Raw genomic sequence first — 26,025 nt, 5'->3', positions numbered from 1 at the left:
TATGAGATGAGCTTTTCTTTGTCCTGCTCAGTGTATTCCAGACTTTGAAGCACATTGAACTTGAGTCTGCCAGTAAAAATGCAGAAAGTTGCAGCGATGTAGAGGGGAGGGGGCATTCACAATTCCTCGTGAATAAGCAAAAGGTCTAGCTAACTGGGGAAAAGCAGTGCTTCCCCTCTGAGCAAGTTTCCTGCCTTCCTTATGTATGGTACAAGATCTGTTGCCTATCTTGCTCTGGGATTTTCTCCACCAGCAAAACAACTGCTGGCTTTCTTCCCTCACCGCCCGCCCCCCTTCTCTGTTCCTTGTAAAGAACAGGAATGGTAATCCATGAAGGGGGTGGATTCTGTGAAGAGATTCTTACAATAACACCAGGTGCCTTCTTTCCTTTTATTTTTTCCAGACCAGCCTTAACAGCATGATGAGTGTTTACAGTGAAACAGGAGACTATGGCAACGTGAAGGTCAGTGGCGAGATCCTTCTGCACATCAGCTACTGCTACAAAACTGGCGGGCTCTACATTTATGTCAAGAATTGCAGAAATCTGGCCATAGGAGATGAAAAGAAACAGAGGACAGATGCGTAAGCACATAGCATGTTCCTCAGACCATGCCAAGTACCACCTACTTTGTGTGTATGTGTGTTTCTGTTTCCAAAGAGCCTAAGTGTTCCTCTGGATTCAGAGCATGCTCAGAGACCTTCCTCCCATACATGCTTCTAAATGTTGTCTGAAGTACACATATAATGGTCACATCCTTGGTTACCTCATTTTTGGGGGGGGGGTACTGAGGTTTGAACCCAGGGGTGCCTAACCACTGAACCACATCCCCAGCCCTTTTTTATATATATTTTTTTAGAGACAGGGTTTCACTGAGTTGCTAAGTGCCTCACTGAGGCTGGCTTTGAACTCCCCATCCTTCTGCTTCAGCCTCCTGAGCTGCTGGGATTACAGATGTACACCGCGGGTCCCAGCTGGTTACCTTGTTTTTAAGAGACCATTACTCAACATAATTCAGCAGTGACAAATTTGTATTTTGCACAGAGATCACTCTTTGAGGTAGAAGCCCGAAATGTTGGCATACCCAGGATGTACAAGAGTATCCTCTTGATTTTTGTTCTGGGAAAACTTCCAGACATAATTACCAAGCTGTTACCCAATTTAACAACTCAGAAGGGCAATTAGTGAGGCTCTGGGGATCCTAGGGATCAGCCTGAGTGGTCCAATATAAAGCATGACATGTTGGAGGGGAGCTGGATGTAAAGATGAGTCAGGGGTCCCCATGACAACTGCCAGGTTCATTGATTCACTAGAAAGGCTCACAGGAATGTACACGTAGTTATAAGCAATAAAGAGAAAAGGCACGTGAGAGGGAAAGTCCTGAATAAACCAGACTCAAGCTTCCAAGGGAATCACACATGATGCTCTTAATTCTTGTGAAATGTCTACCAGGGAAGCTTCTAAGAGGCTCAGCTGGTCATGTACCAAATTTCCAGGCTCCCAGAAGGAAAACACATGTTCAGTATAAGTTATATTGTTTGTACAAACGGTTTAGGCCCAATGAGCCACATTTATCAGTTCTAAGAATGGTAGGAACCCTCCTGAAATCCATGTTCCCAAATGACATCTAAGGGCCAAACTTGCATGCAAGCTTTTCTAAGAATGGCAATCTCAGGCCTGCTATGTTAACTCTTTTTTGCATATTACATGATCTAAGCCCAATAAACAACTCAATAAAACTGGTTCCAAGTATCCTAAAGTAGACAGATGATTGGATTCTGACTATAGATTGGTCCATCTGCCTCCTTAACTACATTTCAGAGGGTTCCAGGACCAATATAATAATCATTTTGACTAGCATGGAAGGGGGCCATCTAAAACCCTAGCAGGAGCTGGGTTTGTGACTCAGCAAAGACTGCTTGCTAAGCATGCGTGAAGCCTTGGATTTGAAACCCAGCAGCACAGAAAATAAACAAATAAAATATAAAACCCCAGCAGACATACTTTAGAACCCTGGCAGCAACTCACGCATTTCTATGTCTACTATGACGCCCCTGCCACAAAAAATAGTTCAAGCCAAGGTGTTGGGTACAATTGCTCTTATGACTTCTGGTTTTTGTTTTCTGTTTCTCCTTTTTCACTATTTTCTTTCATCACTCATTACCATTGACCCCTACTCCCCAACATCAGAAGGCAGGATGAAGAATAGAGAGGCCTATACCCTAGAAAATTTGTGAGAATACTGATAAAGAAAACAGATTACATTTATTGAGTGGTCCAATATGTCTTCTCCTTGCAGGTATCAACTAATTTAATCCTCATAATGCCATGAGTTACATACTGTTATCATCCCAGTTTTATTTTATTTATTTATGGTACTGGGGATTGAACCCAGGGCCTTGTGCATGCAAGGGAAGCACTCTACCAACTGAGCTATAGCCCCAGCCCCTCATCCCAGTTTTACACTAGAAGAAACTGAGACCCAGTGAAGCATGGGTGATCCAAAATCAATGGGTCTAACTCCAAAATCTGCCATCTTTACCACTAGAATTTACTTCTTCTCTTTTTTTAAGGGCCCAGAGTTATTTTTGTTTGTTTGTTTGTCTTTGTCTTTTTGGTACCAGGGACTGAACCCAGGAGTGTTTAACCACTGAACCACATCCCCACACATTTTTGTTGTTGTTCAGAGACAGGGTGTCTCTGAGTTGCTTAGGGCCTCCCTAAGTTGCTGAGGCTGGCTTTGAACTTGTGATCCTCCTGCCTCACCCTCCTTAGCTACTGGGATTACAGGTGTGGACCACTCTGCCTGGCTGCCCAGAGTTGTCTGTTTATTTCTTTTTGTTTTGTTTGACAGTGCTGGGGACTGAACCAGGGCCTCAAATATCCCCAGCCCAGTCAGAGTTATATTTTAAGGTGTCTTGATATATATACTACATTCTCTTTCCTTCTGTCTCTTATACTTACTTACCTATTGCCCTTTATTCACTGAAGTCTCTGAGCATTTCTTACAAAATAGATGTTTCCAAATGATTACTTTCATCCTTTATTATCCGCAGTTATGTCAAGTCATACCTTCTTCCTGACAAGTCCCGGAACAATAAGCGCAAGACCAAAATCAGAACAGGCACCAATCCAGAATTCAATGAGATACTAAAGGTAAGTAAATATTCTCATAGTAAACTCATGTGATATCGATCACAACCTCATTGGTTTAATTTGCATTCAAAACTTATGTATGTTTTAGAAAATTGGAATTGGAATAAGTGATTGTAATACCCTGGCTTTCCTAACAGGTTTTTTTTGGGGGGGGGGTGGGGGGACCAGGGATTGAACTCAGGGGCACTCGACTACTGAGCCACATCCGCAGCCCTTTTTTTGTATTTTGTTTAGAGATAGGGTCTCACTGAGTTGCCTAGCACCTCACTAAATTGCTGAGACTGGCTTCAAACTCATGATCCTCCTGTCTCAGCCTCCCGAGGTGCTGGGATTACAGGTGTGTGCCACTGCACCCAGCTTCCTAACAGTTTTTGGAAAAGAAAAAAATGTAAATCACTTTTAATTTGTTTATTTCTCTGCTGCTGCTAAAGTTGCACCTTTAGTAGACTTGATTCCACAGAATTACATCTGAACATCAGTCCCATCTTGTCACAAAATACATTTCACCCTTGGGAAAACTGCTTTTTCAGATACCCTTCCAAATGAAGTTTGTCACAATTTTGACCCTTATTTAGTAGGTCACTTTGTACACATCCATTATTCTGCTAACAGCATGGATATGTATTGTTTCTTATTAGGGTTTCAGAATTTGGGTAAATTTAGGTGTGTGGTTAATGACTGGTAGAGATGCAGAGTGAGTGAGATTGAAGTAATGTCAGAGAAAGTGGTCTAGATAAAATATGACCCAGGTCCTAATCCTAAAGATATTTCTATTTCTAATGGACTTCTATACAACAACCCCTTCTTTCACTCTGGGCCAATCTTACCTGGTAAGAAATATTTTGTGAGAATAAAACATACATAAAAGTTGCCAGGTATAGTAGTGCATGCCTATAGTCCCTGAGACTCACGAGGCTGAGGCAGGAGGATCGTGAGTTCAAAGCCAGCCTCACCAACTTAGCGAAGCCCTAAGTAATTTAGTAAGACTCTGTCTCAAAATAAAAAGGGCTGGGGATGTGGCTCAGTGGTTTAGCACCCCTTAGTCCAATCCCCAGTGCAAAAAAGAAAAAAGAAAGGTAGAAGTTATTGCCAATTCCAGGAAAATGTATGGACTTGTACTCAGAATGATGGTGTCAGAAAGCCAATATCTGAGGAAGTTGGTGATGGCAAAAAGCCATGAGCCCACATGGTTCAGTGAAGGCATGTTTGGAAACAGGAGCCAATATCAAGACAGACCAGTGGCCATAACAAGGTCACAAAGACAAGGCCAAACATAATGGCAGAATAAATTCAGGAAGCAGGGAGCCAAAGTTTATCATGTCAGTAACAGCAAGGACAGAAATTGACACAAATCCAACTTCAGAAATCAGTCTGTTTTGCTGAGCTCAGTAGTGCACACCTGCAATCCCAGCAACTCAAAAGGGTGAGGCAGGAGGATCACAAGTTCGAGGCCAGCCTCAGCAACCTAGCAGGGCCCTAAGGAACTTAGCAAGGCCCTGTCTCCAAATGAAAAGGGTTGAAATATAGTTGAAATATAGTTCAGTGATAAAGTGAGCATCCTGGGTTTAATCCCCAGTACACACACACACACACACACACACACACACACACACAGAGAGAGAAATCAGTCTGAAGTGTGGCCCAGATGGTGATTTCATGGAATGAGCAGAAGGTTGGAGGGTGTGTGAGCATGGGACCCTCTGTATCATTCTGCTGGAAAAGAAAACACTAGCCCAGTAATCTGTCCCTTCTGCTTACTGTGTATTCATCTTCGTCTCTGTATTTAGACCAGGCTTTATGAAGTTTGGTGTCTAAAAGCTTCTTGTAGTCAATAAGAATGATAATGTCTCCCAACTTTGGGGAACTTAAGGGGTTTCATTATGAATAAATACAGCACAGAAGTTGGAGAATTGATATATTAAACCTTGAACTACAAAGTAGATGTGAGCAGCTGGGCACAGTGGTACATGCCTATAATCCCAGCGGCTCCAGAGGCTGAGGCGGGAGGATAGCGAGTTCAAAGCCAGCCTCAGCAAAAAGTGAGGCCCTAAGTAACTCAGTGAGACCCTGTCTCTAAATAAAATACAAAATAGGGCTAAGGATGTGGCTCAGTGGTTAAGTGCCCCTGAGTTCAATCTCCAGTATCCCCCCCCAACCTTCAAAAAATGTAGATGTGAAAAAATAGGCAAATGAAAATCAGGTAAAAATTAGACAGAGGAGAAGCTTTATCACCTAATGTTTTTTAATTCCATATCTGGAGTTTATTGCCCTTCCCCCCAGATAATTTATTAATATATACTTTAGCATCAGATCTGGTACAAAATGATTTTTATGAAACAACTTCAATTGTCACAAAAACAAAGAAAGTTTTCTTTGTGTTAATTTTGTTCATATTTCTGATGTCTGTGATCTGAAGATGATGGAAGTAAATGTCAACCTGTCCGGGAACTGGACAGAACCCTCCTTTCGGAGTGTGATATTGTAAATCTCCTTTGCAGTACACCATCAGCCATACCCAATTGGAAACGAGAACTCTGCAGCTCTCGGTCTGGCACTATGATCGATTTGGACATAACAGCTTCCTCGGAGAGGTGGAGATTCCTTTTGACTCATGGAACTTTGAAAATCCATGTGATGAGTGGTTTGTGCTTCAGCCCAAGGTAGGAAAATACTTCCAAATCACTCAAACAGTTATGCAGTCTGGCAAGTTTGAGCAAAATTAATGTCATAGGCCTCCTGAAGAATCTGAAGGCTTCCAGGTTTCCAGTGATAACCTACAAAGATTAGTTGAGCATATTTTGGAATAATATTATCATAAACATTGTAATACCATTGCTCTGAAAACTTCATCAATATAGATTGTCTGATGATGCAAGCTGTATAACCATATATATTATTAGTTTTATTACTAAAAATGCATTCATCATTTGAGGATCTTCATGGGTAACCATGAAGAATACATTATATGATCCTGTTAGAATGAGGAAGTCTGTCTGGTGTGATGGTGCCTGCCTGTAACCCCAGCCACTCAGGAGGCTGTCACAGGAGGATGGCAAATTGGAGGCCAGCCTCAGCAATTTATCAAGACCCTGTCTCAAAATTAAAAAAAAAAAAAAAAAAAAAAAAACAAAGGGCTGGAGCAGTAGCTCAATGGTAAAGTATCCCTGGGTTCAATTGCCAGTACCAAAAAAAATAAAATAAAAAGAGAGAAATTTTTCATTTCACATAGGAAAAAACGAACCTATGGAGCATGATCAATCTCAAAACATTATCTCTGTTTCGAATTCTCTACAGACCATAAACAGAATAGTCTTGCGTTGGTTCAGTTGAGGAAGTAAAACAAAATATCTGGTTTACTGCATTCATACTTTTGAGATTCATAACCTAGGCCTTAAGATAACTCAACAAAAACAAGCTTAGAGTTGATTTTCTAGAAACAAAGCACCAGTATAGTATGCATATTCTTTTTTAAAAATATTTTTTAGTTGTCAAGACTTTATTTATTGTTTATTTTTATGTGGTGCTGAGACTCAAACTAGTGCCTGACACATGCTAGGCAAGTGCTCTTCCACTGAGTGACAACTCCAGCCCATAGTAGGTCATATTGTAATCTAGACCAACAGATCCTTGGATTCACTCTAAGCAACTAGGGTTTCTCTACATTTATAGTAACTTTTAAGTCAAACGAAGAGTAAAAGCCAGGTATGGTGGGTGCACACCTTTAACCTCAGAGATTTAGGAGGCTGAGGATCACAAGTTGGTGGCCAGCCTTGACAACTTAGTGAGGTCCTAAGCAACTTAGCAAGACCCATCTCAAAATAAAAAATAAAAAGGGCTGGGGATGTGTCTCAGTAGTATAGCACCCCTGGGTTCAATCCCCAGTACTTGGGACAGGAGGGCAGGGAGACATAGGGGTTCTTTGAAGATTAGTTTGGAGATAAAAGCAGCATCTTTCCAGCGAATTTTCTGGAATTGATTGAAACACTTTGCTCTCTTAAGACATCTTTTGTGCCTAAGGTCACTGTTTTTCAAGGTAATTGCCTCCATATTACCATAGGGTATTTCCCTTTCTGTCATAAGCAGAAAGCTTCTCTGGGTCTCTCTGAGCTACTGAAGGTAAAAATTCTGATTGTGTTCACTGTCTGAATAAACCATCATTCCTTTGCTAGATCCCTTCAGATTTCTAATGATTCTAGGAGATTACACTCTACAACTTGCACCTGAGACTCTTTTTTAGAAACCTGGCTTCAGACTACTATAACTTTTGCCCCCGTAGATAGTCATTTACTCCTGAGAGGTTTTGTACCCCTGCCATGAGGCAACTCTTAGTAAATAACCAACAGGTGAGGAAGCTTGCAAACCTACTTTCCTTACTGAGAAAGAGAAAAATGCCAAAGTGTTAGTTATTCCCCAGAGCACCTCTGCCACCTCAGGCCAAAGCTGCCTTCCATTGTACCCAGAATTGTACCTGCTTCTCCCACCCCTTCACTGGTGTCTCAAGGGAACACTTCCTTAATAAATCACTTGCATAAGATGCTTTACCTCAGAGTTCGCTGAACCCAAACTGGGGAACCCAAAAGAAGCTAGCGTCTCTAATCCATATCATCATCCTCTGCCAGGCCTACTCATTTAGAAGACACATTTAGAAGAAAGGCCGAAGACTCAGACTTGCTTTGGGGAGGACAGATGTAAAGGCGTGCTCTGTATGTTGAGATGTATGTTAATCAGCTTTTCATGGCTGTGACAAAATACTTGAGATAATCAACTTTTTTAAAAAAGAAGGTTTATTTTGGTTCACAGTTTCATTGATCTGGTTATTTCTGGACCTGTGGTGAGGCAGTACACCAAGGACAAGAGTTTGTGGTGGAGAAGGCCTGTTCATCTCATGGCAGCCAGAAAGCAAAAAGGAGAGACAGGAAGGATCAGGGTCCCAATATCCCTTCCAATGGCATGACCCCCATAACCAAGCTTTCTCCCATTACAACCCTCATCTTGAAGGTTCCCTCCCTCCCAATAGCATCAAAGGCTCGGGACCAAGCCTTTAACACATAGGCTCTGGGGGAACATTCCAGATCTAAACTATAGCAGCTGTGCTATGTGTGGTGGATTATGGGTCAGCTATGTGAAGGGTCACTTTATTCTCAATCTCCTGTCTTACACACTTGGTGCTATAGGCACTCCAACAGCTGCACTTAGGATATGAGCAGCCCTGGAGATTAGATGTTTCTGGTAGGTTATCCATCTGAGGAAGCCAAGCATGAGCTACAAGGACCAACTTCCCTAGTAATGAAGAATTAGAATGAATAGTTCTTAAACATTCGAAAATAGTGACATCCTTTTACAATGGGAATGGCAGAAAACATCCTGCCTTATTGCTTACTGATTCTATGTTGCTGAAAGTCTCTTGGTACCTAGCTTTGTTTGTGTTAGGTCTCAGAAGAAGCCCGTAGGAGGCTGGTAACAGACAGAGAAAGAATTCAAGAAGTCAAACTCAAGTACCATAAAGTAGTTTCACAGTCGAACTTCCATTTTGCCACATGACATGGAACTATTTATTAGCTATAACTCATTATCCTTTTGAAAGGCATGTTAGGGAGGCAGACAAGAAGTGTTTGTCAGTATGAATTGCCTTTCTAGCCTTCCCAGAGGTGCTATTATAAAAATAAGGATTTCTGAAACACGACAGTCTGATTAAGTGGTTTTCCAAGGTAACATTCCTTTTCTGTCTTCAGGCACAGAAGAAATGCAAGTTCTGGAACTTATATTTCACTTTTGCTTTAGCTTTTAACTACATTTAGCTGAAAGACTCTCTATGATTAGCAGTTTGGGCAGACTTTGATCTGTGATTTATTACCCCACCTTATACCTGTAAATGCACTGGAAATTGTTTCTTGCTCCAATGGAAAATGGATCTTTTCTTTTGAGAAAGGAGAAAATGGTGGATGTCGTCTGAATCTTCTTTTTTTTTCTTTTTTTAAATAACTTAATTTTATTTGTTTATTCGTTTTATGTAATTTTTTATATATGACAGCAGAATGCATTACAATTCTTATTACATATACACAGCACAATTTTTCATATCTCTGGTTGTATACGACAGTTGAGTGTATTTTGACATATTATATATACATGGAGTATGACTTGTTCTAATTAGGATTCCATTCTTGTGGTTGTACATGATGTGGAGTTTCACTGGTGGTGTATTCATATATGAACATAGGGAAATTACGTCTGATTCATTCTATGTCTTTCCTTTTCCCACCCCCCTCCCTTCCCTTCACTCTCCTTGGTCTAATCCAATGAACTTCTAGTTCCCTCCCCTCCTTTATGGTAAATCAGCATCCGAATATCAGAAAGAACATTCAGCCTTTGGTTTGGGGTGATTGGCTTATTTCACACAGCATGATAGTCTCTGGTTCCATCCATTTATTTTATTTTATTTTTTTAATATTTTTTTAATTGTTGATAGACCTTTATTTTAGAACCCAGGGCCTCCCACATGCTAGGCGAGTGCTCTACCACTGAGCCACAATCCCAGCCTGACATTAAATTTTCTATGTAGTAGAAGCAAAGAGGACCAGTAGTAGGTCAATTAATAATAAAGTTATAGAAACCCCTCGCATTCAAATACTTGCTCTTGAAGCGTTTTTAATACTTGATTTTTAATAGGAATTCATTTTATGAATTGACAGATAAGTTGTATATAGTTTTCATGTACAAGATGTTGTTTTGAAATATAATAATAATACATTGTAGAATAGCTAAATCGAGATGATTAACACATGTGTTACTTTACATACCTATTTTTATAATGAGAATACTTAAAAATTTCTAGCAAATCTGGGTATGGTGGTACAGTCCTATAATCCCAGCAGCTTGAGAGTCTGAGGCAGCAGGATCACAAATTTGAGGCCAGCCTCAGCAACTTAAGCGAGACCCTAAACAACTTAGTGAGACCCTGTCTCAAAATTAAAAATAAGGGCTGAGATGTGGCTCAAGTGGTAGCGCACTCATCTGGCATGTGTGAGGCACTGGGTTCGATCCTCAGCACCACATAAAAAGAAAATAAAGATATTTAAAAAATTAAAAATAAACAGGATGCAATGACGCATGCCTGTAATCCCAGCAGATTGGGAGGCTGAGGCAGGAGGATTATGAGCTGAAACCAGCCTCAGCAATTTTTTTTTTTTTTTTTTTTAATTTTTTTTTTTTTTTTTTTAAGAGAGAGTGAGAGAGGGAGGGACAGAGAGAGAGAGAATTTTAACATTTATTTATTTTTTCTTAGTTCTCGGCGGACACAACATCTTTGTTGGTATGTGGTGCTGCTGAGGATCGAACCCGGGCCGCACGCATGCTAGGCGAGCGCGCTACCACTTGAGCCACATCCCCAGCCCCCAGCCTCAGCAATTTAATATGAGGCCCTAAGCAACTCAGTGAGACCCTGTCTCTAAATAAATACAAAAAAGGGCTGGGGATGTGGCTCAGTGGTTGAGTGCTCCTGAGTTCAATCTCCAGTGCCTCCCCCCAAAAAATAAAAAAATAAAGAAAATTAAACATAAAAAGGACTGGGGATGTGACTTAGTGGTTAAGCACCCCTGGGGTTCAATCCCTGGTAAACACACACACACACACACACACACTATATATATATATATATATATATATTTTCCTAGCAACTTTTAAGAATACAATACATCACTATTAAAGATAGTTAGCATGTTTGTTGAACTTATGTGATATAAGGATTTAATTTCATTCTTCTGCATGTAAATATTCAGTTTTCCCAACACCAGTTATTGACGAGACTTTCCTTTCCTCTTTGTATGTTCCTGGTACCTTTCTTGAAAATCAGTTAATCATAAAGGTGTGTATTTATTTCTGTGCTCTCGGTTCTGTTCTGTTCCATTGGTCTGTGTGTAACATGCTGGTTTGGTTACTTCAGTTTCTCAATATTTTTCTTGAACATATATTTTACTTTAAAACAATTACCTGTTCATTCATGTGTATATCTTCCATTATTGAAGACAATTTTGTTTGACTATGGGTTTAGTAATTAAAATTCTGGAATATCTTTCTGGAATTAATTTTACCTCCTAATGCATCATTGACAAAAATTTCTCACTTGAGTTTTTCTAAAGCAAAACCAGAATGTATGAACACTTACAGCTGGGCACAGTGGTGCACATTTGTAATCCCAGCTACATGGGAGGCTGAGATAGGAGGATCACAAGTTCAAGGCCAGCCTGGGCAACTTAGAGAGACCCTGTCTCAAACTTAAAAAAAAAAAAAAATTAAAAGGGTTGGGGATGTAGCTCAGTGCTAAAATCCCCCTCAGTTCAATCCCCAGTACCAAAACAAACAAACAAAATTAAAAAAAAAAACTCAGAATGGTTTCAAAGTAAACCAAATGCAAAATCTTTCTTAACGTTCATGGTATTTTTCTAATGTTTTCAGCCTTTTTTTGTACCAGGACTTGAACACAGAGTGCTTAACCACTGAGCCACATCCCCAGCCCTATTTTGTATTTTTTTTTTAAGACAGTGTCTCACTGAGTTGCTGAGGGCCTTCCTAAGTTGCTGAGGCTGACTTTGAACTAGCCATCTCCTGTCTCAGCCTCCTGAGCCACTGGGATTACAGGTGTGCACCACCACGTTCAGTTCTTTTACAGTTTTAAGCCCACACCTAAATAATAGCAGCCTTGTTTTAGGATCTTAGGCTCTTCTAAAATATTCAACTTAAATTTTTATAGTAACAGCTTCCTTTTGCACCAATCAACTTATGTGATATCAAATTATATAATGACAGTCACAAATATGGCTAGCAGAAAGAGCTTAGGGGACTAATGCAGTGGACTCTTGGTGAGCATGCCTTTCTGCTCATGGAAGCAGACACAGTGATTGTTGTAGAGATGTTCCTGCTCTTCACTGGGGATGGAGAACATTAATTAATCTGATGAGTCAGTTAATGTGGGTAGATTAATAGAGCTTTTACCACAGATATCTCCTGGATAAACTGAAAGCTGATTCAAAGCAGGGTCTGTGTCTCATGTGTCCCCACAACACTTAGCAAAGTACTTAATAAAAAGTAAGCATTCTGGATATGTTTGTAGAATGGAACTGAATTCAATTTCACTACCTTATTTTGAGCAGGACTTCATTGCAGAAGGGAAATGGTAATATGCCAGGAGAGGGTGTTACCTTGGAATCTTCTAAAAAGAGTACCAAAACTACTCCCCACCTGTCGCGACCCCTTGCCCGCAAGGAAGACGCAACTCAGGAATCTTCTTTCAGCAGTTTATTCAGGCCCTTGATATTTCTTCTACTAATCCCTCGGATGCCCCTCCCAGCCTTAATATAGCATCTCAAGCCCCAATGCGAAGCTGCCACGTGGAACTTTTTCATAGGGTGCTGAAAAACCATGCGCCAACTCTCCCAAATAAGGAGTTGTTTGTCACATACCACAGCGGAGCCAGTGCCATCTTGTAATGGCGACCATAGTCTGCATAAGCGGCAGAGGCGGCTCACCACACCCACCAAGATGTTAGATATGTGTTGCAAGATGACCTTTGCAGTATGTAATTATAATGCTATAAGGCTTCATCTGTATTGTGTTCTACTTTCATAAGACTTGATGTCTATTTTATACAACATCACCAGTATATTTTAATTTAAGCCAAAAAGCAACAGAACTTAACCAATGAGCCATATTCCCAGCCCTTTTTTTGTATCTTATTTAGAGCCAGGACCTCACAGAATTGCTTAGGTAGCCTCTCTAAGTTGCTGAGACTGGATTTGAACTCTGGATCCTCTTGCCTCATCCTTCTGAACTGCTGGGATTACAGCCATCCATAACCACACCGGGATCCAGTTTTTTATTATTACAAATGAAGCTGATAGGAATATTAGTATTCATGTTTCTATGGATATAATTTTTCATTTCTCTGGATTAAATGCCTAAACATTTAATTTCTAAGTTGTGTGGTAGCTGCATGTTTAGTTTTAGGAGAAATTATAAAACTGTTATTTAGAATGGCCACACCATTTTACATTCCTGCTAGCAATATTTAAGTGAACCATTTTCTCTACATTTTTTTATTTCATTTTTTTATCCATATTGATATTTGATGATACAAGTTACCAATATTGCCTTCAATAATGGGTGGCTGGCAGCCCATTGTAATCAAGCATGACTGCCTACATTTCCCATCTTGATCACTTAGAAAAGTTTCAAGACATCAAAGACAGGGAGACAGGGCTGGGGATGTGGCTCAAGCGGTAGCGCGCTCGCCTAGCATGCGTGCGGCCCGGGTTCGATCCTCAGCAGCACCACATACCAACAAAGATGTTGTGTCCGCCGAGAACTAAGAAAAAATAAATAAATGTTTAAAAATTCTCTCTCTCTCTGTCCCCCTCTCTCTCACTCTCTCTTTAAAAAAAAAAAAAAAAAAAAAGACAGGGAGACATAACTTTTGGAACTGTTTCTGAGGCATATTTATTCCTGCCTCACACTGCATACTCTATGCATATAATAGGTGATAGCTCAATCTTCACTGTATTACTCAATATCCATTGGGATAAAATATGTGTAATATATCTCCTTTCAAATTCCTTTTACTTTAATGTTAAAAGTTATATGCAAAAAAAGTTATATGCAAATGTCTTAGTATACTTTTCTAGCTTTTCTTATAAGTCATCTCAAAAAATAAGAACTAACATAGTTGAATGGAAATGGATTGTCACATTTAAGCCACCAAGCAAATATTGTACATTCAAACATGGGTTGCAATACTCTATGCCAAGCATTTCACCTCTTTCTTGTCTCCCTTTGGCCAGATGGAGTCTGTTGCTGACATTGGCCTTCAATACAAAGGAGAACTAACAGTTGTTTTGCGATACATTCCTCCAGAGGATTACCTGATGCTTCCACATGGACAGCTTCAAGGTAGAGTAAAAATCAATGACTTTGATCAATGACATTCTATTTTTACAAATATGGAATGGCACTCAGGGATTGGTTGGGCTATGTTACTGTTACTTTTTTTTTTTTTTTGGTACCTGGGATTGAAGTCAGGGGCACTTGGCCACTAAGCCACATCCCCAGACCTATTTTGTATTTTATTTAGAGACAGGGTCTCACTGAGTTGCTTAGTGCCTCGCTTTTGCTGAGGTTGGGTTTGAACTCACGATACTCCTGCCTCAGCTTCCCAAGCCACTGGGATTATAGGCTTGCACCATCTTGTCCAGATAGACTATGTTATTTTAATGCTAAACAGATGAAACTTAGAGTGAGGTGTTTCTGTCTTTTTAGGAGTGGCGAGAGTATATGGGATTCTTATAAGGAAAACAAGTTCATACTTAGAAACCATGTTGGATGATGAGCTTTATGTTCTGTTTCATTCTCAGAGATATAGGATCTTCCCCAGAGTGGGGGGATCTACTGGAAGGGGATATAAGAATGCTGTATGGATTTATGTCTTTCATAGCTACTCAGGGAGTCTTGAGGAAGAAGCTCACATACAACACAGAATGCAAAGAAAAAATCCAGATGGAGTTAATTTGTAAATCTCTCTTGCTCTTCTCCTTCCATCAACTCCACCAGGCAGCCTCCAATATCTTCCCATTCATGATCACCCTCTTCAATGTGTCCCTATACAAGGAGTGTACTGTCTCCTGGCCTTGGTTTTCTCACTTCAAAGGGTTGTTGAAACTATTTAATTGATAAAGATGGTGGTTGTTATTGCCATTGTACATATTTCATCCCAATAACAATGTGAGGTAGGAGAGAATTTTCTCTCATTCAAAAATGTAATTGTAGCTGGGCTTGATGGCACATGCCTGTAATCCCAGTGGCTCAGGAGGCTAAGGCAGGAGGATTACAAATTTGAGGCCAGCCTTAGCACTTAGTGAGGCCCTAAGCAATTTGTGAGATCCTGTAGGGAAATAAAAAATAAAAAGGACTATGGATGTGGCTCAGTGGTTAAGCGTCCCTGAGTGCAATCCCTGGTACCCCCCCATAAAAAGTAATTGTTCCTGGCCTGCAGCCTCTAGAGCTGACCCTGCCTGAAGCTGACAATTTACAAAAAGAGAGTTATGGAATTTTCTCTTTTGGAGACTTGGTGCTTGTGTCTGGCTTTCATCATAGCTAATTCTCGTTATAATGGTGACTCTAGAAGCAGCTCTCAGGATCTTTTCTGTTCCCTTCTTTCAGATCCTGTGATAAGTATGCTTTGTAGGGGATTAGTTAAGTTTTGAAGTTTACTTGTTCACTTTCTTGCAACAAATACAAATGAAAGACCCATTTAGAAGGAATCAAATTTATTTCTTCCCACTTTTTTTTTTTTTTTTTTTTTTTTTTGGTACTGGGAAATGAACTCAGGGCCACTCAATCACTGGGTCCCACTGAGACAGGGTCTCATTGAGTTGCTTAGCACTTCACTTTTGCTGAGGCTGGTTTCAACTCACAATCCTCCTGCCTCAGTCTGCTGAGCTGCTGGGATTACAGGCGTGCACCACCACACCCAGCTTTTTTTTTTTTCCACATTTTTATTGGTACACTATAGTTGTACATATTGATTGGATTTGTTGTTACATATTCATACATGCACACAATACACAATACAACAATCTAGTATTATATATTAGTGATATGGGTCAATATCACTCCCAGCACTTCTTCCCTCCCTATGTCCCTTTCCTCTTCTGATCTACTTTTGATTTTTAGGAGATCCACCCCTATGTTTCTTTTCCATTTTCCTCTCTAGTTTCCATTTTTGAGAGAAAACATATGGCCCTTAAACTTCTGAGTTTGGCTTATCTCGCTTAACATTATATCTCTAATTCCATTCATTTTCCTGAAAATGACATAATTTCATTTTTCTTTATGACTAAAAAAAACCCCATTGTGTATATGTGCCCCATTTTCTTTATCCATTTGATGGACACCTAGACTGGTTCCACAATTTGACTATTGTGAATTGTGCTGGAATAAACATTGGTGTGCATGTATCACTGTAGTATGGTGATTTTAATTCTTAGGATAAATACCGAGGAGTGGTATATCTGGGTCATGTGGTGGTTCCATGCTTAGTCTTTTGAGGAACTTTCATATTAAGAATCCAATTTAAATAAATATAAAATATACAATAGCATAAACACCCCATTCAGTCAGCAAATGAAGTCAATGTTTGCAGATATTCTTTGCAAATTTTGAAGTGGAATCCATGATCATCATCTCTTCACCGCCCCCCCCCCCATCATTTTAGTGGCTGATGCAGGAAAGAAGACCTTTAAAAAGGGAAAGAAAAAGGAATCACCTGTAATGTCTGGAGGAATACTAGAAGTGTTCATCAAAGAAGCAAAGAATTTGACAGCGGTGAAATCAGGAGGCACCTCTGACAGCTTTGTGAAGGGGTAATTTTGTTTTAGTACATTTCTGATACTTGGGAGATGAAAAGATCTATGATCCACAAGACTGGTGGCTATGAGGCTTCCATGTTCCATTCCTAGGACAGGTCCTGAGGAAGAGCCAGCCACCCTAAGCGCTGGCTCTTATATCTAAAACAATAGGAATGTTGAGGGAGCCACTTCTTGAAGCTTACACTGTGTTTCCAGAATGTTTCAGGAGTTCCTGTCTCTCTCACCCTCAAGACCAGCAGATTTTCCTTTGGTATTCATTTCTTAAAGGAAGAAAAAGTATGATTTTCTGTGCATAATGTACTTTTATTATGGTTTGTTATTATTTGGTGCCATTATAAAACAACAAAAACCAAAATATTGGATACTTGCTATTTTGCTCTCTTGGGAAATTTTTTAAAGTAGACAAATCAGAGCATCTTCCTTGGAGATAGGCACTAGAGAGTGTTCTGGAGAGCCTCCAGGACCATCTGCTGAGCTAAGACGTGATGCTGGCTTTACAGAGAATCATAAAGCACATGAGGTAAAGAAAGTTCCTTTGCTGGCAGGCCACCAGGTTAATTCTTTGAGTCAGATGACAGTTTTTTCTTCTCGTGCAGCCTTCTTAGAAATGTGTATTTTTCTTACAAGAAAATGAGTCATGCCTTTATCCTCAAATGTTCTTTTTGTTTTGTTTTGTTTTTTTGCCATGCTGGGGATTAAAACCAGGGCCTCACACGTGCTAGGCAAACGCTCCACCACTGAGCTATCTGACCCCATCCCACCATTGCACATTGTGACTTTGGTAAAGCCAATAGCCAATAGTGAGGAGAAGCCAATGTCTGGGGCTTCCCCATTGGTGAACGTGTGTCCTTGTTCGTCAGTTTTTCATTCTTTCTTGCAATAGATTGAAGCATAGAAGAAATACTTTTTTGGATCTTGAGGGTACAGTTTGTCTCACCAACCCCACCATCCACTTGTGGCCTCTGCTGCTCTCTGTCTTATGGGATAAGAGGATGGCTCCTGGCCCATGACCTCACTGTGACCTTACAGGGGTGACTTACTATCTTCTGGAACAGTTTTCACTTTCTCCTATTGAGAATTTATGAAACAGAAATAATAAAGGATAGCACTTTTGCTCTATTAAAAAAAAAGTCTAACTTTCCAGTAAATTTTCTTCTTATTTGTACTTAAATATTAAGCTGATTTTAAAGGAAACTGACATTTTTAAGTCATTTATTTATTATATATGTATATATATTTTTGGTAATGGGGACTGAATTCAAAGATGCTTTACCATTTATCCCCAGCCCTTTTTATTTTTGATATAGAGACAGGGTCTTGCTAAGTTGTTTAGGGCCTCCCCAAGATGCTGAGGCTGGCCTTGAACTTGTGATTCTCCTTCCTCAGCTTCCCACATTGCTGGGATTACAGGCATGTGGCACTGCACCCAGCCCTAAAATTAAAAAATAAAAACAAACAATCATAAAATCAGAGAGAGAGAGAGAGAGAGAGAGAGAGAGAGAGAGAGAGAGAGAGAGAGAGAAAGCAAGAATAGACCTTTATGTAAGTTTAATATTCTAACATTTTAAAATTAAATAATTACTTGATTATATTAGTTTGTCAGTGAGCTAAATTAACAGTGGCTTAAAAAAGACAAAAGTTTCTCTTTATTTCTCCTACATGTCAGAAAAGACTCAAGCTAATGTACCCATGGCAGGCATGGAAACATCATAATTATAAGTGACACAGTATTTTTTGTTTCTCATTATGGTATCTACTTCTTGGGCCAGGATAGCTGTTCAGATTTCAGCTATCCCATCCCAATTCCAGCTGGTAGGATACTTCCTATAAGTTTCATACAAAACTATTTCATATGTCCCACTGGCCAGAACCTAGTCATGTTGCTGTACTAGCTACAAAGGGGCAGGGGGTGAGGGTGGAGGTAGTTTTTTTTTTTTTTTTTTTTAAACCAGGGATTGAACCAAGGGGTGCTCAACCACTGAGCTACATCCCTAGCCATTTTTGTATTTTTTATTTAGAGACAGGGTCTCAGGGTCTTGCTAAGTCGTTCAGTTGCTGAGGCTGGCTTTGAACTTGCAATCCTCCTGCCTCAGCCTCCTGAGATGCTGGGATTATATGCCTGTGTCATTACCTAGGTTAGAGGTAGTCTTTATTCTGGTCACACTTGTACCTCAAATTTTAAAGTGGGGATTTCTTTTAGAGGAATACATAGAGACTGAATGTTGTATGCCAACATGAATTCTCCGCATGGCACACAAAATGACATTTTACGTGATCTATTGTATCTTCTTTAATGTAAACTCACTTGCTTGTGCTACTTTTCATTATTGTCAGATGCACTGATTCCATACACATATCAATCTCCTTCTCTAAAGCATGGTCCCTGGGGGAAAAAAAGTAGTATTCATCATGTACATAGAGCCTGGGACAGTTAACTATAGTAGAAAAGGCCTAAGCTCACATGTTTAATTGGACAAGAAGTTCCAAAAAGTACCAATGAGAGAGTGGAGAAGGTGAGATAGAAGAGGGAGAAAGGTTGATTAAAAAAAATATATGTTTGGGGCTGGGGATGTGGCTCAAGTGGTAGTGCACTCGCCTGGCATTGCGAGGTGCTGGGTTCGATCCTCAGCACCACATAAAAATAAAATAAAGATGTTGTGTCCACCAAAAACTAAAAAATAAATATTAAAAAATTCTCTCTCTCTCTCTCTCTCCTTTAAATAAAAAAAAAAGGATATGTTAATGGGCAAGTTAACATTATGGGTCACTAGGACTCAATTATACTAAGGAGGCAACAAGGAACTCTGTAAATGTTCCTTAGGGTTGTCCCTTCAAGGGATAAAGAATTTCCAAAACTCATTAATTGAGGATTGTTCCCAAAGGCATTGAATCACCAGTAATTCCAAGGTGCTGTCTACATAAGTTGAGCTCACATAGGAACAAAGTCTTAATTGGCAAAGTTGAGACACACAGATGCTCTATATGCGGAATTGAAAGTGTGTGCCAGGAACTGTCCATCCTGGCTATAAGTTAGCTCAGAGGTGACCCAAGAAAAGACAAAAAGGGCTTTTGGCAGTATTTATTAGAGGAGGTATTTCCTGTACAAGATGGGGAGAAGGACCAAAATAGGATTAGAAAAAAGAGAGGGGCGTATTACTACTGCCTCACTTAAAAGAAAACTAAGCAGCCATTCCACAATGCAAATCCAGATGTAAACATACGAGAACCTGGGAGAAGCCAGGCACAGTGACACATGCCTGTAATCCCAGTGACTCGAGAGACTGAAGCATGAGGATCACAAGTTCAAAGCCAGCCTCAGAACTTAGCAATGTTCTAAGCAACTCAGTGAGATCCAGTCTCTAAATAAAATACAAAAAAGGGCTGGGGATGTGGCTCAGTGATTGAGTTCCCTTGAGTTCAATCTCCCCAATACACACACAAAAGAAGAACCTGGGAGAGAAAGTCAAATACATATATCACATTTGTGTGCATGCGGACATATGCACACACATGCACACACACACATACATACACATACCAGGAATTACCCATAATTCAAATGATTACTTGAGCATATCCCACTGATGGTTTGATTGTGTTTTTTCCTACAGCTACCTGCTCCCTGATGACAACAAAGCCACAAAGCACAAAACTATGGTCGTAAAAAAGAGTGTTAATCCTCAGTGGAATCATACTTTCATGTTCAGTGGCCTGCATCCGCAGGATATAAAGAATGTTTGCCTAGAACTAACCATCTGGGACAAGGAGGCCTTTTCCAGCAACATCTTTCTAGGAGGAGTTCGTTTGAATTCTGGAAGTGGTGAGCAACTTGGGAACCCTGAGACAGTCTGTGGCTGAGCATGGCACAAGGGCATGATTTCTTTATGTATGAGGTGTAGTAAATGTTTATATAGTTTCAGCAATAACTGACCTGAAATTATCACAGACATTCCATTCCTTTAGCTAAAGATTTGCTCATTGATAAAATAGAACCATTACTCCTATAACTTCATATCCTTAGGCTAGACGTTTGGGAGGTATAATGTTTATATTCATATTTATGTTGCTGGGCAAAGTAGTGGTGCATGCCTGTAATCCCAGAGGGTCATGGGGCTGAGACATGAGGATTGCATGTTCAAGACCAACCCCAGAAACTTAATGAGGCTCTAGGAAATTTAGTAAGACCCTGTCTCAAAACAAAAAGGGCTGGGGATGTCATTCAGAGGTAAAGTGCCCCTGGGTTAAATCTCCAGTACAAAAAAAAATTTTTTTCTTGGGTCTTACTTTAGGTTTTTCTTAGGAAAGACTGTTCAAGACAGCACAGGCTTCTTTTTTATGGGGGAAGTACTGGGGATTGAATTCAGGGGCACTGGACCACTGAGCCACATCCTCAGCCCTATTTGTATTTTATTTAGAGACAGGGTCTCACTGAGTTGCTTAGCACCTTGCTGTTGCTGAGGCTGGTTTTGAACTCGCGATCCTCCTGCCTCAGCCTCTGGAGCTGCTGGGATTACAGGTGTGCACAGCACAGGCTTTTGATAGTGAAGACAGGACCTTCAAGGCCAAGTTTACCTAATCCTCTTCTCTGTTCTGTCTAGCACTTGCAGCCATTATTCATACTGGTAGAATTGAAACAAAACCAATTATTTTCTCTAAGAAATAATAATTAGTGCTGTTTATACAGGTCATGGAAACACACCACTGGTGCCACAAGATGGAACTTTAACATTGTGTATTGGGGGAGGGGCACATTCTAGTATTTGAGCATGTGAGCATTAGCAGAGCATATGCAGTCCCCCAAACCCTCCTTATCCCACTGCTTAGACAGACATATATGTTCTGCACTATTATTTCTGTTGAGAAAGACCCCCACCCCCTATAATGCTTTACTTATTTGTAGATTAATTAGATCTAAGGATATCTATGCCACTCTGATCAGAGAAGTGATCGTGTTAGAAAGGGAGCTGAAGTCAGCTCATTCTGTCATGTTAACTCGGTCCCAGTGAGCCAGCTCTCCATGGAACTACCAAAGTGGAGAGTTAAATGAACTACCAGAGCTGGCCTGATTGGTCTCACATTGTCTAAGCAGAAAAAAGTAGTACAGCCGCAAAGGACTGATTCCATTCTGACAGGGCTCACTAGATGGGGAAGTGGTAACAAGCCAGAGAAGGGCTCTCTCATTAAAAGGCTCCCTCACTGGCTGATAGGTGCCTTTCAGAAGGTGAATATATCTCATCTGTGAAATGTAACGCTCCCCTTTCCCTTCTTCAGGTGTGAGCCATGGGAAGAATGTGGATTGGATGGACTCTCAGGGGGAAGAGCAACGCCTTTGGCAAAAGATGGCGGACAACCCTGGAACCCCTGTGGAGGGGATACTCATGCTCCGTTCCAGCATGGGGAAGTGTAGGCTCTGAAGGAAGCAGTTCTTCAAGGATAACTGGGGATTGTCTGTCTGGCTGCCATTTCCTACCAGTAGTCCAAGTCTAGGACCTTGGACTCTGTTTCCCTGCCATTTTTCACCTGAGGGTATTGGGACAGGAAGGGAGAGATGTCAGTGTTATGAACACTCAGGATCTTGCTGAGTGCAAAAAAAAAAAGAAAAGAAAAAAAAAAAACCATGCACTTCTGTTTGTCCATGGACCAGAGCCTCCTTGATTAGATAATAGAAAGTATACCACACTGTCCTGTCAATAAGCAAATTGTGTAGTGGTTCAAAGGCTTTATATGGTAACAAAAATGGCACAAGCTTATTTAAAGCAATTAGAGATTGGGGTCTCCAATCTTTTTCTGAGTTACTTTAGGTTTTCTCAAATAGTTGGAGCAGAAAGGAAACCACTAAGAAGGCAGATCGTTTGAAGAGTTAAAAGCAGGCATACTGGCCACCCTTTGCTCACCCTAGGAATTCCTGTGATCCAAAGAAGGAGCGATGGGGGATGGTTTCCCGGATAAGGGCTGTTCCTGTTATGGTAGCAAACTTAAATTGAGCAGGCAGTGTTTCAAGATGGACTGACAGGGCTTGCTCTGGTGACTATAGCATTCATCTTCTAAATCAGCCTACTTTTGACAGAAGAGAGCTCAGTAATTATATCACCACAACAGATCACAACAGATGTAGACTAGAATGGACCTGGGTAAACTGGGATATATAGGGTCACCCTACTGATGACCTAACTATTAACTCTGTTATAAACATTTATTTTTAGAAATGTTCTAAGCCATTAACTAAAAAGGAATAAGAAAAAAAAAGGGCAATCAATACATCTTTTCACATTTTGTTCATTGAGACAAGTTTAAAGTTTAATGCTGCTATTTCATTTCTGCCTCTCTGTTTTTTTTTGTTTGTTTGTTTGTTTGTTTTTTGGTACCAAGGATTAAATCCAGGGTCATTTAACCACTGAGCCACATCCCCAGCCCTTTTTTCATTTTTTATTTAGAGACAGGGTCTCACTGAATGGCTTAAGGCCTCACTAAGTTGCTGAGGCTGGCTTTGAACTCAGTGATCCTCCTGCCTCAGCCTCCGGGGCCACTGGAATTTCAGGCGTGGGCCACTGCACCTGGCTCATTTCTATACTAATATAGGAGTCAGAGACTATTTGTTCTCTCCCTTTTATGTTTCCCTCCCCCAAGTTCTCATTAGCTCTTTTGATAGTGGTTAGCTATGGTCATAATATTGCTGAATGAAAACTATGCCAAATGTCAGTGACTGAAAACAACAACCTCTTTTTTCCTCATAGTTATGGAGCCTGCCTAGGGCAGCTCTGCTTCCTGCTACAGGCCTGAGAGTCTAGGTCTGCAGCTTGTATCTGTTTCTTGGATGAAACAGAATGAGCGCCACTGCTCAACTACATTTAGATCGCCTGCTTGTGTCATGTCTCATTGGTCAAAGGAAATCCATATGGCCAAGCCCAAAAGTCAGGAGGCAAGGAAATATACTTTGCCCACATTGAAGCCATGATAAGAATGAGCATGCAGGAAGGGATACAAAAATTGGGGCCAATAATTCAATTTGTTGTATCTTCTTTACCTGGAATTCCAGATACTTGAGTCACCAAACTTAGATTCAAAGGTAGTTACAGCTAATTCTAATTCAGGCCTGGTTCTTCATTTTGAGAATTCTAAATCTGAAGCCCAGTGAGCTGAGATGACTTGCCCAAGGTCATGGGGAGGCTGTGGCAGAATCTGAACTTCAATCTTAGGCCAGTGTTTGTCCCATTGCAGTCCTTGACATGATTCTATGCTTATTAAGGTGGACACAGGGCATATATCAAGGAAGATAGGTGAGAGTCTGATTACTTGCGCATGAAATGCATGACCTAGGAATGTTCTGGAGCCATAGTCTGGCTCCTCAGCTCATTTTCTCACTTGAATACATATAAAATCCTTAAAAGTATAGAAGGGCTGGGGTTGTGGCTCAGTGGTAGAGCGCTTGCCTTGCATGTGTGAAGCCCTAGGTTCGATCCTTAGCACCACATAAAAAAATACATTAATTAAATAAATAAAGGTATCATGTCCATCTACAATTTAAAAATATTAAAAAAAGATTAAAAGGTATAGGAACTGAATTTTAATAGTAGGAGAACCAGAATCATGTTCAGGTTTCTTCTGGACAGTTGTTCTATTATTTTTAGACTGCCTCTTGAACTTTGAAAATTGATTGAAGAATTTATGTGGTATTATTCTTCACAAAGGAATTAATAATCCATTTTCAATATTGTTCAAAAATAGGCCATCTAATTCTAGAAAACTGACGTATTTAGTCTAGCATCACTTAGAAAGTACGGTACTTTAAAAAACCACACTCATATCTTCATGTTGCCTTTTTTAAAAGCAGAAAACAAAAGGTAGATGATCATCACTACTTCCCACAGAAGAAAAAAATTGTCTTCAGACTTGATGTGACTCATTCTGTCTTCAGTGACATTTTTAGGGGAAGTAGTGATGAAGTCTAGAGATATCTCTGAAGTAGATACAACAAAGTAGATTTATTCACTAATAATAAATGTGGCAAAATAATAAATCCCCAAATTTATAACTTGAATTCAAGAAGAACATGAAATTTATATGTTCAGAACTTTGCTGCATTTTGAGCAATTCTCTGTATCATGATTTCATAAAATCCAACACCTAACTGGATATCTGTTAGACAAAAACCCAGATATGCAAAAGTCTATCAGAAACCTCATTTACCAAGTTGAGATAAAATAATAATTCAAAACATAGGTAATACTTATGAATGGCACAGATTCCAATAGTTCAAAATTGTGATAGAAATATATATATCAACCGCCGTGTTCTTTTTTATAGCTACAGGGTATCACACTATTGGAATATTTATTTAACCAGGCCTGTCAAATGCCATGTTAAATATGGCTAACTAAGCCATCTGTGCTTAATGGCTTCTCTAAGCAATGTTTGCTTTAAAAATAAACACTCTGAAATTCAAAATGAGATATGTATTTTTTCCAGAAATTCCATTTCTGGGCATATATCCTAAAGAGATAGGTGCATATGTGAGAAATAAGTACATATAAGGGCATTTATTGCAAGAGATTGGAAACAGCCCAAAAGCCATAAGTCATAAATGCCTGCTCCAGACGCTCTCATGCAAGCCCAATCCAATGATATGACCCACCTGCTATGACTTTAAGATCAATTTTACTTAGCAACTGTCATTGCTTACCAATCAGAGCTTGCCTGCTCCCTAAAGTCATTGCCAGCACCTATGAACTTGCTTCCAAAATAATTTGTGTAATCCCCTCTCTCCAATAAAACCTTAATCTTTTACTTAATTCTCTGGCCATACCAGAGATTGCTTCAGTCTTATGTCTGATTGTAATCCTGTGTTTTATTCCCAAATAAAATCTTTTTCTTGGAAATTTGTTGATGTATTTGTATTTGACTTTGACAAACCAGATCCATTTGCTTCTATGACACCAGGATAGTTTGTGTTTGAAACACGTTCAAAACTGAATTCTGAGTTCTTCGTCCCACCATCTCTCTCACACCATGTCTTCCTCCTCCAATGCTCTTTGTCTCATTACTTGGTCCCATCATCCAACCAATTTCGGTAACTAGGCTCTTAGTAGTAAACTTTGATTTCTGTCTCTCCCTGGTTTTTACCAATCAGGAAATCATATTAATTCTGTCTTCTCAATATCTCTAGAGCCTATGAAAGTCTCCTTTCTCTGTGGCAAGCCACCATTACTCCATTCCAAAATTATTTCAATGGTGTCCTTGCTGTGATCTGGGCAACCACTCTTTTTTCTTTTGTGTGTGTGTGTTTTTGTAAGAGTGGGGGATGTCATGGTACTGGGAATTGAACCCAGGACCTTGTGCATTCTAGGCAAGCACTCTACCAACTGAACTATATCCACAGCCCCTGGGCAACCACTCTTGTCCTCCCTCCATCCATCCTCCACACATTAGATAGAATGATTTGTCCCAAAATGTTATTTA

General features: G+C 40.0%; 1 protein-coding gene across 4 annotated transcripts in view; it reads left to right on the top strand.

Moving 5' to 3' along the window:
- Sytl5 (synaptotagmin like 5) overlaps positions 1-25,445 on the top strand; it is a 241,552-nt gene extending 216,107 nt beyond the window's left edge. For all 4 annotated transcript variants that reach the window (XM_021725559.3, XM_040273390.2, XM_078034972.1 and 1 more), the window contains 7 exons: positions 404-582; positions 3,055-3,154; positions 5,653-5,814; positions 13,987-14,095; positions 16,416-16,563; positions 20,181-20,389; positions 21,841-25,445. In XM_021725559.3, the coding sequence (XP_021581234.2) occupies positions 404-582; positions 3,055-3,154; positions 5,653-5,814; positions 13,987-14,095; positions 16,416-16,563; positions 20,181-20,389; positions 21,841-21,983 (1,050 nt within the window). In that variant the 3' untranslated portion in view covers positions 21,984-25,445. The remainder of the gene's footprint in view (positions 1-403; positions 583-3,054; positions 3,155-5,652; positions 5,815-13,986; positions 14,096-16,415; positions 16,564-20,180; positions 20,390-21,840) is intronic.
- The last annotated feature ends 580 nt before the right edge of the window (positions 25,446-26,025 follow it).

Source organism: Ictidomys tridecemlineatus, chromosome X (genome assembly GCF_052094955.1).
Source record: "Ictidomys tridecemlineatus isolate mIctTri1 chromosome X, mIctTri1.hap1, whole genome shotgun sequence".
NCBI lineage: Eukaryota > Metazoa > Chordata > Mammalia > Rodentia > Sciuridae > Ictidomys > Ictidomys tridecemlineatus.
Note: the sequence above shows the minus strand (reverse complement) of the source record. Positions and strands in the feature narration are given on the sequence as shown.